Source organism: Sapajus apella, unplaced genomic scaffold (assembly GCF_009761245.1).
Source record: "Sapajus apella isolate SASKATOON/1434 unplaced genomic scaffold, GSC_monkey_1.0 scaffold2, whole genome shotgun sequence".
In the NCBI taxonomy this organism is placed as follows: domain Eukaryota; kingdom Metazoa; phylum Chordata; class Mammalia; order Primates; family Cebidae; genus Sapajus; species Sapajus apella.
This window is the reverse complement of record NW_022436942.1, coordinates 58841951-58860189: the sequence shown is the minus strand read 5'-3', so window position 1 is coordinate 58860189 and position 18239 is coordinate 58841951. Positions and strand designations below refer to the sequence as shown.

General features: G+C 41.2%; 1 protein-coding gene across 1 annotated transcript in view; it reads right to left on the bottom strand.

Annotated features, from left to right (window-relative positions):
* Positions 1 to 1119: 1119 nt before the first annotated feature.
* SLC17A8 (solute carrier family 17 member 8) overlaps positions 1120 to 18239 on the bottom strand; it is a 56689-nt gene continuing 39569 nt past the window's right edge. The window contains exons 8-12 of the mRNA XM_032298902.1: positions 18044 to 18193; positions 16639 to 16771; positions 8730 to 8840; positions 3186 to 3313; positions 1120 to 1492 (exon numbers count right to left, since the gene is read on the bottom strand). Of these exons, the coding sequence (XP_032154793.1) occupies positions 1148 to 1492; positions 3186 to 3313; positions 8730 to 8840; positions 16639 to 16771; positions 18044 to 18193 (867 nt within the window). The 3' untranslated portion in view covers positions 1120 to 1147. The remainder of the gene's footprint in view (positions 1493 to 3185; positions 3314 to 8729; positions 8841 to 16638; positions 16772 to 18043; positions 18194 to 18239) is intronic.

Below are 18239 nucleotides of genomic sequence, written 5' to 3'. Positions count from 1 at the left end.
TCTAGTATTTCTCTGTATAACTATTACTACATTATTGTGATTTCCCTGAATATCATTCCAAATAGAGTCATTATGATTACGTTTGATACAAAATCATAATTTTATATAATCTGATGAAACTTCCTAATACAATCTCCAGCAAAAAAAAGGGCTACATTTTTTTTGAAATAGAAAATTCTTTCAGGAGACTTTTACCTAAGAAAAATCATTAACCTACTTCTTAAATTATTAAATGTCTTAAATGTTTATAAGTAATTTGGGACATCATTTAGCTACATTCTTAACATTACGGAAGATTGAAACTTAATATCCAATCTCTTGTTTACTGCTTCCAGCCATTTTGACCATCAGATTTCTAAAACTGCGGCTCTCTTTCTTAGCTTTAAAAAAAAAAAAAAAACCTATTTGAATCTCCGATGTAGTCTGTGACCCCCATTACTTTAAAAACTATGGAGTCACAGAACCATCTGACTCTTCAGATAACACAGTACACTATAGGTCTTTGGATCTAGCCTCTCACATATTTGAATCCCCTCTGCTTCACCAACTGAAATGTTTCCCTTACCTGACACCTATGAAAATGGTGAATTACTCACAATTACTCCATTTTCAGTTTTCATTATTACAAATGTCTTCCCTACACTGAGTGGAAATCTTCTTCCCTAGAACTGCCACCTACTGGGGGCTTCAACAATCTCAGCACTGACCCTGGCAGATGACCTTGGCAAGTTCATATCTTGTTGCTTTAGTTTCCTTGGTGGTAAAATGGGATAAGAAATGTGTGTCGTAAAGGTGCAGAGATTAAATAAGAGTGTTTATACAGCACCTGCCACAATGTGGGGTTCATTGGGAATATGAGGCCCTCCTCTGCATGGCTACCCTAGAGATGTGGTGGTAGCTATTGTTTACATTCCTTCTGCCCAAATATCCCCATTTCCTTCTATGTTTCTTTGAACAACATGGTATTGTCTCCTTTTTCTTCTAGTCATTCCTTTCTGAATAAGGTCAGCTCTTTGAGAGAAGGGTCAACTGTCAATTCAAAAAATATGTATTATGAACTATTTTACCAACTGAGCACAGCTTTTTACCTATGTGTGTCATTGAAAGATAATATTTCTCTTTTCCCTGTCGCAGTGCCCCTCAGACATTAGGACGTAGCTGAGAAGTTTCTCTCTTCATTCTGGTAGAATGTTGGCTCTTCCTCATCAAGGGTCGTTTCTCTCTGTCCTTTCCATTCCTTCTTCTGGACTTCACAATTCTGGGCAGTGGCTCCATAAGACATCTTCTTTCTGGGACTCGAAAAACTCTCATGGTTGAGTTCTGTCTCCTCAGCTAATTCATCCTGGTCAATGATTCCACATTTCTCCTCAGAGAGATTCTCTGGGTCAGCCCACTCCTGTTTCTCCCCAGAAGCAAAGACCCCATAGAAGATCACACCACTGTAGTGCACCAGGGCAGCTATGAGGAACACATTCTGCCATTCTTCACGGGTCTAAATAAGGAAATAAAGTGCCAATTATTTATGTTTTAACTAAAACCAGAGATTACCAGTATGTCCTGGAGGCCTCCACTGGGAAAAAGTACCTGCCCATGTGGGAGGCAGTGCTCCTCTGCTCCTTGGCGGGGAGGACATCTGTCAGAAGCACCATCTAGGATTCAAACCTAATTTAAAAGAAAATGTTCAAAAATGAAACTTAAGGCCAGGCACAGTGGCTTATGCCAGTAATCCCAGCACTTTGGGAGGCCGAGGCGGGCGGACCACAAGGTCAGGAGATGGAGACCATCCTGGCCAACATGTGAAACGCTGTCTCTATTAAGAATACAAAAATTAGCTGGGCATGGTGGTGCATGCCTGTAGTCCCAGCTACTTGAGAGGCTGAGGCAGGAGAATTGCTTGAACTCAGGAGGCGGAGGCTGCAGTGAGCCCAGATTGTACACTGTACTCCAGCCTGGGGACAGAGCAAGACTATGTCTCAAAAAAAAAAAAAAAAAAAAAAATAGAAAGAAAGTTAAGACTACAATGAATATGAAAGTTAGACATGACAATAAATATATATTTTTGTAATTTAGAAAATACATTTTAAAATAAACAACACATAAAAATACTAATACATGTAGCACCGTTGCATAGCTTTTTGAATATGCAAATTGGGTTTCCTTTCACATAGTCAGCTAAATTAAACTTGTTTTAGGAACCCACCATTTTAAATATCAGAAGTCTCCTTGCTTGTTGTTGGATACATAACAATATTTGAACCATTAAAGTTCTCACCCTTGACTGACAGGAATTTTATTTATAATCATATTTACAGTGTAAAAAAAAAGTAATCAAAAATACTGAGAATTTGTGTCTAAGACTCGGGAAAGACATCTTGGATTTAATAGTCATCATATCAATCCCATCATTTCATGAACAGAGAGGGAAAACATGAATTCTCTGGCTATAAAATCCTACCTTCCTTTTCTGCCAAAAAGTAGGAAAATTTATCTCACACTTTCTTCTGCAGGAAGCTCAAAAAACTTTTGAAGGTGTATTTGTAATAGCTAATCCAACTAAGAAAATAGTTGGGGGAAAATATTCCATGGTATGAAAGAATTATTATTTGCAGAAAGCAGCATCTCGAGATGTTTCAATGACAAAGATAAAGAAATCACATGGGCTGTGAGTGAACTCTGGATGATCATCCTCTACCACCCAACCTAGTCTAAAATCACAAAGGCTCAGTAGCAACTTTGGGTGGGTTATTAATGTCCTGTTTATTTTATTCTTAACTAGGAAGTGTAACAGCACTCATCTTTATATGCTGAAACATGCTAAGCAATGGATGGATATAAAGTTTAGTCACTGAGAATGAGAAAACAAACTTCAATAACTCATTTATCCCAGGTTGACTGCCTCAGTTTCTTCTTTGTGTCTCTAAACAGTTTCTATAGCCCATACCCCTCTTTCCAGACTTTTATTCCTCAACTGAGAAAACATAGAACAAAACAATTAGCCTTGGTGCCATTGATAAACAATGATTTGAAAATCAGAAGAAGAAAGAAAGAAAAAAGAAATTCAGCTGACTCAGTCAAGGTCAAGGACATACACATTTACACACTGCAGTAGAGCTTTGAAATCCAAAGTTTGTGTAGTGCTCTAGTCCTCCGATACTGTAACCCACAGCCACAAAGGAGACCTTTACCTTGTGCCTGGTCATTGCACCGACAATGAGGGGACAGACCATTCCAGAAAGGGTTCCCACTCCATTTGAGATCCCCATGAGAATGCTGGCATAGCGGGGGGCAATGTCCAGGTGGTTGACATTAAAACCTACAGTGAAGTCAAAACCTCAAAATCAGTCAAGAACACAATTCCAAATACACTTTGGAAAATAGTTGCCCCAACTTTCACCAATCTGTTTGGTTTCCTCTAGCATATGACTGATGGATATTAGTTTCCAGACCAAGAGAATTGGGTTCATGAGGCTGTGTTTGCACAAAGCAACACCAGTAGATAATGCTGGAATTGATTATCGATATCTACCGTGGGCTCTCTCTACAAGGAGAATTATGGCATCTCTACCTTATAGGTTCTGAATTCCAAAATACGGTGTTTGGTGCAATATTGAAAAGCCTAAAGCCTGAATCACATTTAGGCAGAGTAAAGAATTACACAATCACATACAGTATGATTAGACCCAAATCTTGCCTCATAAAATTCTTGCTCCTACCCCTGACTCACTCTTAAAAGGCAGCCAAGAGTAATCCAACTTTATTGGCCACATAACCACATTTTCACACATTGAAAAAGGGTACTTTTCAATGAAACATTTGCACAAACATTGGCAGAACCTTCTGTCATTTATGAAACACTTTCACACATCTACTTGGTTTGCAGTCTGTAAATCTGGACTTGAATCTTATTTCTGCTATGTAAACAAGTAATCTGGGAGCCTTTGTTTCTTCATCTCCAATATGAGGATAATATTACTACTCACTTCATAAAGATGCTGTGATAGAGACTCAGGGGAAATAGGTATGTGAAGCCCTCGGCAAATATCAAAGCTATACTAACTATCACTACTGCTACTACTACGGCTACTCCTCCTCCTCCTCCTACTACTACTACTACCTTCTGCTGCCACTGCCAAGTAACTCCCTCTCTTTGAGGTCTTCTATCAAAAGATAATGCTGCTGGCCAGGCATGGTGGCTCACACCTATTATCCCACCACTTTGGGAGGCCAAGGCGGGAGAATCACCTGAGGTCAGGAGTTTGAGACCAGCCTGGCCAACATGGCAAAACCCTGTCTCTACTAAAAATACAAAAATTAGCCAGGCATGGTGGCACATGCCTGTAATTCCAGCTACTTGGGAGGCTGAGATAGAAGAATCGCTCAAACCCAGGAGGCAGAGGTTGCAGTAAGCTGAGACTGTGCCACTGTACTCCAGCCTGGGCGACAGAACAAGATTCCGTCTAATAATAGTAATAATAATGCTGAAAGTGGTAAAATTATAAGTCGCCAACTCACAATTAATCCATTTATCAGGAGAGAGAAATGAGTGGAGTGAGCGGGGAGGATTGAAGGCATGGAAAGCAAGTCTATAAAAGAGGAAGCTTAAGGCACTGTAAACCAACTTTGTCAGCATATTCCAGGGGTGCATGTTCCAGTCAGACAGACCTCAGTCTGGCAGCTTGAGATGCAAGCCTAGACCAAGGATTTAAACTTCCTGAACCTCAGTTTTGTCATCTATACAATGAGGTAACCATTCTTATAAAATTGTTGTAGGAATTAAGTTAAATAATGTATATTAACTACATGGTGCATAGACGTGAAAACCAATATGCATGCTCTTTCCAGGTGGTTACCCATCCTTCTTGTTTCCTAGCACCTTCCCTGAACTAGCAAACTGTCTGGCACATTGTAGTCACTCAATAAATAATTGTTAAATTAATTACCAACTTCAGCTACTGAAATTATAGCAAGGGGTTGTAGGTTTTATTCATCCTTTTGTTTTTCTTTACTTTGCTTTTCACTTCTCTATTCTGTGCAAAGAACCTGAAAATAGGATTTAAAACATTTGTTGGTCTAATCTGGCACATTGGTTGGTTGTTAATCTGGCACAAAAATACCTCCCTTCAGAGAGAATTTTTGAGAAAACTTTTTGGTAATAAACATACCTTCTCTTTCAGGTCAACGTGCCAAATGATCAGAATATAAAACAGTTGCAAGTTCATTAATCTTACTGTTGATTGGAATGTAATAAACACTTTATTAGAAAAGAATCTAGAGATAAGAAGCAATTAATAAGATTGTTGAGCATCATGCTCTGATACAAAGCCTGGGCATCTGTGCTCAGCTAAAGGTAATGTGGGAAAAGCCATTTAGGTTTTTAGCTGCACAATCCTGGCATTTGGGTGGGGTGGGGGAATCACTGAGATACTGAGATATTGATAGATTGTTATAGTAGATGAAAAAAATTACACACAAACGGAGAGAATCTGTCTTCTCTGTCCAGGACATTTCCCAAAACAGGCATCACTCATCCCTTTCCTATTTTTAACCTCATCTATCTCAGCAGTCTTGTCTATAATGAGCTTCTAAATTGTGCCAGTCAGTCTTCCCTGGCATCCATGTTTATTCCTTTAAAAGTGGCAGACATAGATCTGGAGGAATTATTGCCCCTGTGGCCACAATCCCTCCCATAGTGTCATTCTTGGGACCAAGAGACCTTTATTCTACTCCCAGCCACTCACTGGGCAAGTTAAACCACACTTTGGTTTCCCCACCAATAAAGTGAATACAGCAATACCCTTCTCATCAAGGTTGCAATGGGGATTGAATGAAATCATGTTTAAAAAGTGGCAAGCAAGCCAGGCATGGTGGCTCACACCTGTAATCTCAATACTTTGAGAAGCTGAGGCAGGAGAATCACTTGAGGTTAGGAGTTTGAGACCAGCCTGGGCAACATTGTGAGACCCTGCCTCAAAAGTTGTTTTAAAATAGCTGGGCGTGGTGACACACGCCTGTAGCCCAGCTACTCAGGAGGCTGAGGCAGAAGGATCAGTTGAGCATGGGAGGTAAAGGCTGCAATGATCTGTGATAATGCCACTGCACTCCAGCCTGAGTGACAGAGCAAGACTCTATTTTTTTTCTGAGACAAAGTCTCTCTTTGTCACCCAGACTGAAGTGCAGTGGTACAATCTTGGCTCGCTACAACCTCTGCCTGCCAGGTCAAGCTATTCTCATGCCTCAACCTCCCCAGTAACTGGGACTACAGGCACATACCACCACAATCATCTAATTTTTGTATTTTTAGCAGACACGGGTTTCACCATGTTGGCCAGGATAGCCTCGAACTCCTGATCTCAGGTGATCCACCTGCCTCAGCCTCCCAAAGGTGCTGGGATTATAGGCATGAGCCACTGCACAAGGCAAGAGACCCTGTTTAAAAAAAAAAAAAAAGGCAGCTGCTGTGATTTGGAGTATTGGGTTTTTCTCCTACAGATTGTGACTTAATTGGCAATTGGGAGAAAGGAAGCACTATGAACCTGAACATTTCAGTATCTCTGGGAACAGGATATGGATCTCTTTTGCATCACAAAGTTATCAAGTGAAGGTGTTCCTCAGCATCCTACTGGAAGCAAGTCATGATTGCTCTGCCCTTGCTACTCAAAGTGTGAACTCAGCAGCAGCAGCAGCAGCAGTGGCGCTGGGGAGCTTGCTAGAAATGCAGAATCTCAGGTTCCACCCTAGAGCTACCAAATTTCAGAATCTGCATTCTGAAATATCCTAGGGTGATTTCACATAACACTTTGAGAAGCACTGAGCTGGAGTGTGTACTAATAGAACAATAATGGTGAATACTTGTTAATTTTGTTATGCATCTGGCACTGTAAGAGCTTCAAATAAATAAAGCTAAGGCCTTTATTTGAATAAATATTTCCAGTAGAATGTAAACTTTATGGGAGTGAAATCTTTCATTTGTTCACTACAATACTCCCAGTGCTAAGAATAATGCCCAGCCCACAAGAAGTAAGAGGAGACGCATGAATGATCTCAGTTCATCTCCCAGCAACCCCATGAAGTTGCTGTTTTATCTCTCCAACCTCTAGATGAGAAAACTGAAGCTTGAGGGTTTTCATAATTTAGCAAAAAAAATTTTTTTTATAAATCGTTAAGCAGTAAAGAAGGCCTCCAACCCAGGTCTACACATCTCCAAACCTAACTCCTTAGCTGCAAGTTACTTTTAATTTGGACTTTTACTTTCTCTTCTAATTTAACTGTTCATCAGCTCTATTTATTTTGATAGATACAAGCCCCGGCCTTAGGGCAGTTTAGACCAGAGGTTCCATATTTTTCTATTCTGGGACACTAACGCTCTATTTGATATTTAAGGCAGCCTGGAATAATGGAAGGAGCACAGGCTTTGGGCCAGGCAGAACCGTTCTTTCATCCTTCCTTTGCCACCAGCTATGTGACATTGGGAAAGTACCAAATTTTTCTGAGCTTTAGTAAAATAGTGAAAAATCAGTAATGTAGTGATATACTACTACTTGCTTCACAATGTTGTGAGATATATGCAACATATGTAAAACATTTTTAACCAATTTTTAATTTTTATTTTATTTACTTATTTTTTTCTTGAGACAGGGTCTTTCTCTGTCATCCCAGCTGGACTGCAGTGGCACAAGCTCAGCTCGCTGCAACTTCCACCTCCCAGGCTCAAGCCATCCTCTCACCTCAACCTACTGACTAGCTGGAACTGCAGGTGTGTGCCATCACACTCGGCTAACTTTTTGTATTTTTTGTAGAGATGCAGTTTTGCCATGATGCCCAGGCTGGTCTCGAACTCCTGGGCTCAAGTGATCCATTCGCCTCCGTCTCCCAAAGTGCTGGGATTATATGTGTAAGCCACTGCACCCAGCCAATAACCGGGCAATGTTTTACAATGCTTTGAAGATAGACAAACTACCAAATTTCACTCTTTCACCCAGTTTTGCATAAGAAGCTTCTGATATGATTGCACCCTGGCCTCTCTCAGACATGCAGTAGACTGGTTTCTGCTTTTGTAAGATGGGGATCGTAACAGCACTGATACCCACTAGGGTAGTTGTGAGAAAGACAGGGCTTAATATACACAGATGGCTTGGAACGGTCTGCAGCACAGAATCTGTGCTTGTTCATCGCTAGCTCATGTCATCATTGTCATTATTCTTACCAGCTTTACCCTGTTCAGAAAGTCACTTCCCCCTCTCTGGACCTGTATTTTCTTGTTTGAAAAATGAAAGCAATGCGGTAGAAAAAAATCTAAAGAAGGTTTTCACTCTCAGAAAAACTTCTGATTTTATGACTGTAATGACACTAGCAGTTCTCTAGCGAAAGGTGAGGCTTGAAAAAGTCACAGGAGCCTCTGTTAGGTAGGGTGTCATGGTGCTGAGTGCGAAAGTCCACTTCACCTGGGACATATGCTTGAGCCTCTGCTCATGTCTCAGAAGGGTCACCTGCACTTTGTGCCTTTTTCCATAACGAAGTAAGTAGTAAAACCACCTTAACTGGGCTCCTAAGCCCAGTTCTCAGAGATCTTACAAAATCACCTTCTCTAGATGACATTCTCTGGGTGATGGTCCTGCTCCCTGAGAATGGACTGGCTACTGAAAGCAGATGCTACAATATCCTTGTCCTTCCTTCTTGCTGGGACTTGTTGAATCTATAGTCAAGATCTGGAAACCCAAAGGACACGTTACCTGAAATAGCAAAGCCACTAAATCCTACAGCAAGCACCAGAAAGGAGATAGCCACCCCTTTGGTATGGGAAAAGCCAACCACCAGGAGTAAGGTTGCCTCCATGCCAAAACCTGCAAATGGAAACAGAAAGGGGGGAAAAATGTCATTTTCATATCAGTCAACTGAAGTTCATTTATTTATCAAATAAGAACTAACCTATATTTCTACAGACCTAAGTTTGTTTTGTTTGTTTTATTTTACTTTAAGTTCTAGGATACATGTGCAGAATATGCAGGTTACATAGGTATATATGTGCCATGATGGTTTGCTGCATCTATCAACCCATCATCTAGGTTTTAAGTACCGCATGCCTTAGGTATTTGTCCTAATGCTCTTCCTTTTCTTCCTCTTCAACAGACTCTGGTGTGGGATGTTCCCCTCCCTGTGTCCATGTGTTCTCATTGTTCATCTCCCACTTATGAGTGAGGACATGCAGTGTTTGGTTTTCTGTTCCTCCACAGACCTACATTCCGGTACAGTGCTTATAATGCTACCCAGGTCTTTCATGACTATATGACTATAGTAATATTCCCTGGGTGTTCATGAACCTTCTAACATTGTCCTCATGCACCTTTAACACCACACGGTCACAATAGGTTCCAATGATGCTCCTGGGATGAGGGATGTTAATTATTAGTTGTGTCATGTGTAGCTGCCCCTGCCATTGTTAAATACTAAAACTCTACTATATAACTGTGTTAATGATCCCCCTTTGACTAGTTAAGTTATGGCCTTTCCCATAAAAGTAAAATGACAACACTCTAATATTTATTGCCAAAAGCAACCAGAAAACTGTAGCAAATATCTGAAACAAAACATAGCACTTCACCACTTGTAAAGCATAAGTCAAAATTTTTCTGCTTCAGAAGTTCATCAAGCTCTCATGCCTCTTAAAAAACAACAAAGAATACATGAGATTTTTGCACAGAAAATATTGCAGAACAAAAGTACTTTCTGTTCCTTTCATTCAGAATAAGTAAATCTAGCACAATAAAAAAACAAAAAGGATGAGGAAATTATGAAGAAGTTCCTTCTCACCAGAAAAAAAAAAGTTCAGCCAACAACAGACAGAAAAATGATATAAATATCATTTCCAAGTATACAGAGTGCCCTAGGAGGGGGAGAGACAATTAGTGGTGCTTCATTTGGAGACTATCTGCTGATTCCCAACATCTCCACACAATTGTCCTACAGTACCTCAGAGGCAACATGCCCAAATCAATTCTCTCTTCCCCTATTTTTATTTTGAGATGGAGTCTTGTTCTTATCGCCCAGGTTGGAGTGCAATGGCGCGATCTCAGCTCACCGCAACTTCCACCACCCAGGTTCAAGTGATTCTCCTGCCTCAGCCTCCCAAGTAGCTGGGATTACAGGCATGTGCCACCACACCGGCTAATTTTGTATTTTTAGTAGAGTTGGGGTTTTGCCATGTTGGCCAGGCTGATTTCGAACTCCTGACCTCATGTGATCCACCCACTTCAGCCTCCCAAAGTGCTGGGATTATAGACGTGAGCCACCACCCCAGGCCTCTTTCCCTATTTTTCACTCCTAAACGAACAAGGCAAGCCGCCAGCACCATGTTCTTTCCTCTTCTTCTCTACTCTTCTATCATCTGTGTTTAGAACCAAATCTTTAGAGTCAAACTGGTATGGATTCACTTTCCACTTCAAGCTCAGTAATTGTGTGGCCTTGAACAAGTTACTACATCTCCTAGATTCCTCATCCAAAAGATGGAGATGAAACCACAGCCTTGTAGGGCGCTGGAAGAGTAAATGAAATTGGTATATGAGGTACTGAGTGTGGCACATGGGCACAGCTCAACAAATGGCAGCCAGAAGTCCAACGCAGAAGCTTCCGAACTGCCTTGGACTTCTCCTCCTGCCTCAGCTTTCACATGCAAATCTGCAGGTTTGGCCTCGGAAATATCTGTCCTGTCCAACTGCCCCTTTCCCCTCCTCTGTCACTGCTTTAGTCCTGGGCCCTGTGACCTCTTACCAGGACAACTACAATAAGCCACTTATTTTTCTTCTATTTTTTTGGGATGAAGTCTCGCTCTGTCACCCAGACTGGAGTGCAGTGGTGCAATCTCAGCTCATTGCAACTTCTGCGTCCTGGGTTCCAGTAGCTGGGATTACAAGCACCCACCACCACACCTGGATAATTTCTGTATTTTTAATAGAGATCGGGTTTTGCCATGTTGGCCAGGCTGGTCTCGAACTCCGGACCTCAGGCGATCTGCCCACCTTGGCCTCACAAAAAGCTAGGATTACAGGCCTGAGCCACCATGCCCAGCCACAACAAGCCACATTGGTAGTCATTCCAACTCATCCTCCTCTGACGCATTCTCAATACCACGGTCTCTCTAAGCCTCACACTCCATTAGTCGCTCCTGTGCTTAACGTGTTTGTCATGGGCGCCACATCACGAGTATAATGTTCTCTAATAAATCCCTCCTGCTGTTCCAGTTTCATCTTCTTCCAGCACTCATCTCTTTGCTTACTGCCCCCATTCCATAGGCAGCCCTCTGTGCTGTACAGTTACTGCACTATTAGCTGTTTTCTAACCACACAACACTGTCTCGTGCCCATACATTGTTTCTTTACCTAGGAACTCTTCTCTCACTACCTTCTCTGTTTCTGGATAAATCTTACCATTTTTAAAGCGCAGATTAAAGTGTCTCCTCTAGAAAACCTCCATAATAACCCTCTCCCTACCCTCCACCGATGAAGCTGTCATCACCTCATTATTTTATAGAACTTTTCAATATTGCTTCGTAATTTTTCATTTCTATTTCTGCCTCTCCCACAAAACTGTATATTTAACACAGAGTCTGGCTAGCACGTAGTATGCACTCAATAAATAATGTTTAGCCAGACGTGGTGGTGCACACCTGAAATCCCAGTACTTTGGGAGGCCAAGGCAGGCAGATCACCTGAGGTCAGGAGTTTGAGACCAACCTGGGCAACATGGCAAAACTGCTTCTCTACTAAAACTACAAAAATTTGCCAGGCATGGTGGCATGTGCCTATAATCCTAGCTACTTGGAAGGCTGAGGCGGCAGAATCACGTGAACCCAGGAGGCAGAGGTTGCAGTGAGCTGAGATTGCACCACTGCACTCCAGCCTGAGCAACGGAGCGAGACTCTGTCTCTAAATAAATAAATAACATTTAATGAATTAATGCAAAGGAAAGGAATGGGACTCAAAATCAAGAAAATAAGGTTTACAAGCTAAAGTACTTATCATAAATGATAGTTTACTTATTATTACTTACCTTTTTGAACCTATTTCTTCAACAGTACTACAAAGAAGAGCAAGAACTAATAATTGTTTTAAATGACTTCTAAATAATATGATGAAATATAATTAGGGAAGTCATACTTTTAAAACTATCGGCTTTATACCATTGCTATTTGTTCTTAATTTTATTACAACATATAAGATTACACATAGGGAAAAATTGCTAGTGTTTCATATTCTAACTATATGTGTTTTAGAAGTGGCTTATTCTAAATAACAAGGCTGAAACTTCTTTTATTTTAACGCTCTCAGCAGAAGTGTTGAGAGTGCAGAAGGTTAATTCGTCCAAAGAATTAGAATGATGACATTGTGTAAAGAATAAAACTTAGAAGTGATACATCGGTTCATCTGTAAGAAAAAAAAGAGTTTGGCCAAAGAGTTAGCAGATTCCAAAGGGAAAAGAGTATTTAAGAGCCTAAATGGTTTTTATTGACAGTTAAAATACTAGAGACAGGACCGTATGTTTCAGGAGCTCAAAGATAAAATTTGTGCTTTAGGGGTAATCAGGAGATCTTTAAAACTGAACCTATTTAGAGTTGCCAAGAGAAACAAAACTAGGACTTAAAGGCCTAAGAAATATTTTATTTCCTATTAAAACTGTCTGAAGTTCACATATGCAACTGATTCAGCCAGAATAGAATTTTTGACTTCAGTCACACTTTACACATTGTATAGAGGGGGCAGTACCAGAATTTGGCAACTGTCTTTAAGTATCATGGATGTGGACCCTGATTCAGAATGAACTAGAATTGAACATCATGTCTTAAGGTGATCTTTTTTTGCTTCAAATGAATTTAATGGCACATAAAAATCAACGGGAAAGAAAAGATATCAGGCTCTAAGATATGTGTCATCCTTCTCAGATGAGAAATGCCTTCTATATTTCTTATTAGGAAACCAAATCACCAACCAAAATTCTCTGGAAGATCATACCAGATCTTCATCATTTCCAAATCAACCTGCATTCTTCAGTGATGGCACAAAACTTTGTTTTCATGTAGTTATCTCTGGTCTAGTATTTCTGTATTTAAGCAGAAAAAGTGGGACCATTTTGGTCTTTTTTAACATTTTGTTTTCTATCTATAACTCACTGGTCCTACTATAACAAAATATAAAACAACATGAAAAGCCATGTGAAGAGGCAGTTTTTTAAAGATGGGAGATGAGGCAGAAAGATTCCACATATGTCTTCTAGTTTCTGCAGAAAAAATCTATTCCTCTCAACAGGCACTTTGTTAGCAATTAAACACCTTTGAGAGTTCTCATCACCAGAACACAACACAACATCATCACCACCAATTAAGGAGAAACAGCAGAGGTATTAGGGCAGAATTAAATAGGAACAAGACATTCCCACAAAATATGCTCAAGAATCTCTAGTGCATCTGGGGTTAGAAGAGATTGTGCAAATACTGTTTAAATCCAGAGCCTTCTTTAAAGTTGCTGGTTTAGAAGTACATGTTTTTGGCCAAGGGAAATACAATTAAATAGCAGATACTTGCTAAAAAAAACTCTTTGAAACACGTCTGTGTTTTTGTATCTTGAACACTGGAGAAGACGAACAGCATTAACATTTGTTGAGAACTTTTTATAGGTTGAACACTGCACTAGGTGCATTTATACATCGTTTCATTTAACTCTCATAACTATCCTCTGAAGTAAATACTATCATGTAGATTTTAAAGATGGGAAATGTTGGCCCCAAGAATTTAGAATTCGACCCCCCTCTCTCCATCTCCATTGCCATCACATTTGTCCAGGCCGCCATCTTCTCTAGGCAGGACAATTGAAATCGCCTCCTACCTGGTCTCCCTTCTTTTACTCTTGTACCCTGCATGATTCCCCAGAGTAAAAACAAGTAAATCAGACTGGGTGCAGTTACTCACGCCTGTAATCCCAGCAATTTGGGAGGCTGAGGCAGGCAGATTACTTGAGGTCAGGAGTTCGAGACCAACCTGGCCAACATGGTGAAACCCCATCTCTACAAAAATACAAAAGATTAGCCAGGTGTGGTGGCCCACGCCTATAATCCCAGCTACTCAGGAGACTGAGGCCGGAGAATCACTTGAACCCAAGAGGCGGAGGTTGCTGGGAGCTGAGATCACACCACTGCACTCCAGTCTAGGTAACAGAGCAAGATTGTCTCAAAAAAAAAAAAAAATCAGATCATATCTGCTCCATGTTTTATATCATCTGCATCTCAGTGTACTTCAAATAAAACCCAAGCTCTGCATGTGCGGACAAGGCCGACCAAGATCTGACCCCAGACAAACATCCTGATCCCATCTTCTGTAACTCAACCATTCTGACTCCCCTTCCTTCTATTCTCACACATGCCACATTCCTGTCTGCCCCAGGGTCATTGCACATGCTAGTTCCTCTGCCTAAAATCTTTTCCTAAGAGAGCTGTAACAAGACAGCACATGATGCATTGCCAATCTAGCCATGTGGACATATTCAGAGGGATCACTGGAGAATGGCATGGCTTTAAGGAAACACAAGAGGAGAAGAATTGAGCTTGATGAGTAGAGAGGACTGGGGTGAGAGGTGAAGGTGTGAACTCACAGGGAAAGAGAAAGGGAATAGGCAAAGTCAGAGACAAAGATATGTTCAGGGCTTGGGTGACGGCTGTTCAGCTGGAACAGAGTTTTATCATTAACAGGGTGAGGCTTTGGCTACTGTATTAGTTTTCATTTTTAAAATTTTTTATTTTTGAATAGAGATGAGTTCTCACTATGTTGCCCTGGCTGATCTCGAACCCCTGAGCTCAAGTGATCTGCCCACCTTGGCTTCCTGAAGTGCCAGGATGGCAGTCATGGGCCATTGCACCAGGCCTACTACCGTATTAGTTTTCATTTGCTGCTGTAATAAATTACTACAAGCTTAGTGGCTCAAAATAACACCAATATCGAGTGTCTGCTAAGGGGTAGACTAAAGGGTCTTTAAGATCTATTACAATGATTAGATGTTACCTCTAAAATATGCTCTGCACTACCATACAGTTCTGGAGGCCAAGAATCCAAAATGGTACAGGGCTAAAGTCAAGGCGGCAGCCTACAGAACTGCATTCCTTCTAGAGGCGCTATGGCAGAATCTCTTCTTGTCTTCTCCAGCTTCTAGGGTCTGCTTACATTCCTTGGCTTGTGGCTGCATCCCTCTGACTCCTGCCTCAACCATCACATCTTCTTCTCTGACTCTAACCCTCCTTCCTCCTCTTATAAGGATTATTGTGATTATATCAGGCCCACCCAGATAATGCAGGATAAATGCCCAACTCAAGAACCTCAATTTAATCCCACCTGCAAAGTCCCTTTTGGCATGTGAGGAAAAGTATTCCCAGCTTCCAAGGATTGGGATTTGGATGTTATTCTGCCTGCTACAGCTCCCTTGGAGAGGACTTGAATGCAATATCCCAGAGCTTCACCTCCTGCCCACCAGACAGCAGGCCTACATCTGCTAACCCTCAGTCCCCTACAGGAAAGTTCAAGCTAAGGTCAGGCCCACACATCCCTGCCCAGGACCAGCAGTCAAGCAGCTGGGAGAACAGATGCCAACAGGCTCTTAGGCTCTCTTCCCGAAATGCTGTGGGATCAGATTATGCCTGCTCCTGTGTCCCTGGTTATAGTCCTCACTTCTAAATTTGCCAGGCCTACCTAATCTGTCAGAGCATGCGCAATCCGTCCCTTTCAATTTAATATGAGAATTGTGAGCTCTTGCCCATAGGTGACGCTATCCTCTACCTCCTGCCGCTCATCCTGACGATAGTCCTCTGGAGGGGTAGCAGCAAACTAAGAGCTTTGACAGTGGGCTCCGGCTGACCTGATACCTTGCAGGGATCTGCCACTTGAGCACATCCCTTTATTTTACCCCTGTTTCCTCATTGCAAATTGCATATAGTAACAGTACCTGCTCCACATGGTGGTTATGAAGATTAAATAAGATAATGTATGTAAAATATTTAGCTTAGTGTCTAGCACAGAAAGTATTCAATAAATGTTAATTTTAAAAGAAAAACAAAAATATGTTTTTTTAAAAAGCACTCGTGAACATTGCAGGGATTGACAATTACTTTCACCTACCTCTTTTGGGAAATCACCTAACATCCACTTTGTCTTTACAAAATTAAAAAAAATACAGCACAAGCTAAATAAACCAGGAAAGAGAAAGGTGTATGTGTATTTGTGTGTATGTGTGTGTGTGTGTGTGTGTGTGTGTGTGTGCGCGCGCGCGCGCGCGTATATACCCTATGCACAAGTATAGGCTAGGCGGAGAGGCTAGTTTTCTTCTGCTTCTTACCAAAACATATGGATAGGTAGAAAGGTAAGAAGGAGAGAAGGGAATAAACTACATAAGCAAACAATACACGTGGAGGGATGTATGGAAGGGTCCCAGCTTGCTGACCACTTGGCAGCAGTGTGATGGGTAACACTCAAGTATCTGCTGAGGGACAGACTTAGGAGTCCTTAAGATCCATTCCAATGACTAAATATTACCTCTAATATATGCTCTGCATTTCTGTTTACTCTAATTCTACAAAAGCTGCCTAAGCCATTTATGAAATCCATAGTACCTCCACAGTTCATGATTTTTCTGACAGCAGTTGTGGTCAAAATTTGTCTGCTTCTTAAATAGTCAGCCAATTGTCCTCCAATAGGTACAACGATTGTCATAACCATGTGTGGGACTGCTGATAAGAGGCCCACCTGGAAGGGAAAGAAACAATCAGCAATTTGTCATTACTTCTGAGAGAGGGGCCTCCCTAATTCCCTTACCCAGCTCCACTTCACAGCCCCCCTACCTACCACCACCAAATTTAAGCATCTAATTATATGGGATCTGGGTAGGCCTGAATTTCATAATAAATAAATGACAAATGAGTGAATGAATTTAGGCCTCCACCAGATTGGAAGCTCCTTGAGGGCAGAGATGACTTTTATTCATCACAGAGGGCATGGCATATGGGAGATAAAGCACTTGGCATCCAGTGAGCACTGATGACTGATGGCAGCCACCATTACTATGCCAGCTCTTCCATGGTCACTTCTGACAGTTCTGTAGCTAGGTAGACATTTGTGTCTGCTTGGCTACTGTTCTTTCCCTTGTGGAAAAGATGTTTAATTATCTTATGATGATGGTTTATGATTCACTATCCACACCTTTCCTCCCTAAAACGCAATTGGCCTGATGATAATGTCCGGGAGCACTGAAAGAGGTTCTTTCTTTTTTTTTGTTTTTTTTTTGGAGTGGGGCAAAGTCTTGCTCTGTTGCCCAGGCTGGAGTGCAATGATGCAATCTGTCTCATTGCAACCTTTGCCTCCTGGGATCAAGTGATACTCCTGTCTCAGCCTCCCGAGTACCTAGGATTACAGGCACACGTCACCATGCCTGGCGAATTTCTGTATTTTCAGTAGAGCCAGGGTTTCGCCATATTTGTCAGGCTGGTCTCAAACTCCAGACCTCACATGATCCACACGCCTCGGCCTCCCAAATTGCTGGAATTACAGGCGTGAGCCACCACACCTGGATGAAAGAGGTTCTTCCTAAACCATTGCAAACAATGATTGTTACTGCCATAGCCACCATTATGGAGAGGGGGTGGTCTGCAAAATGAGTGGTAAGGCTCTCACTGCTACTCAACAAGTAGCTTACAGGACAAAAAGAAAACCCATACCCTCAAATCTTTTTATCCTTGCCTAATATGCCGTCCTTGAGCTAGCTTCAAAACCACTTTGAAATTGGGTAAGCCATAAATCTTTAAAGCAGTTTAATACAGCTCTGATCCTTGCTAAGAAGAAATTAAATAGCTATGCATACTATGCATAGAATGTATAACTTGCCGGACAGCCAGACTATTAGGTGTCACAGAACTGTTATGAATTACTATTAGAAATTTAATTATTTTATCATGCAAAGTTATTCTCTGTAGAATCAACAGATTTAAAGTTCAAGAATATTTGAAGCATCTGTGTGTTTACCTTACTTATTGCAAATCCAAAGACCTCTTCAAAATAAGCAGGCTGACTTATAAGGAGCAAATAAAAGGTCCAGCTTCTGCAAAAATTTGCCACAATGATTGCATAAACTGGCAACGATGTGAAAAATCTTTTCCATGGGGTACTAAATTTCTAGGGAGTAAAAATACCATGAGATTTTTAGTAAAGATGTTGACAT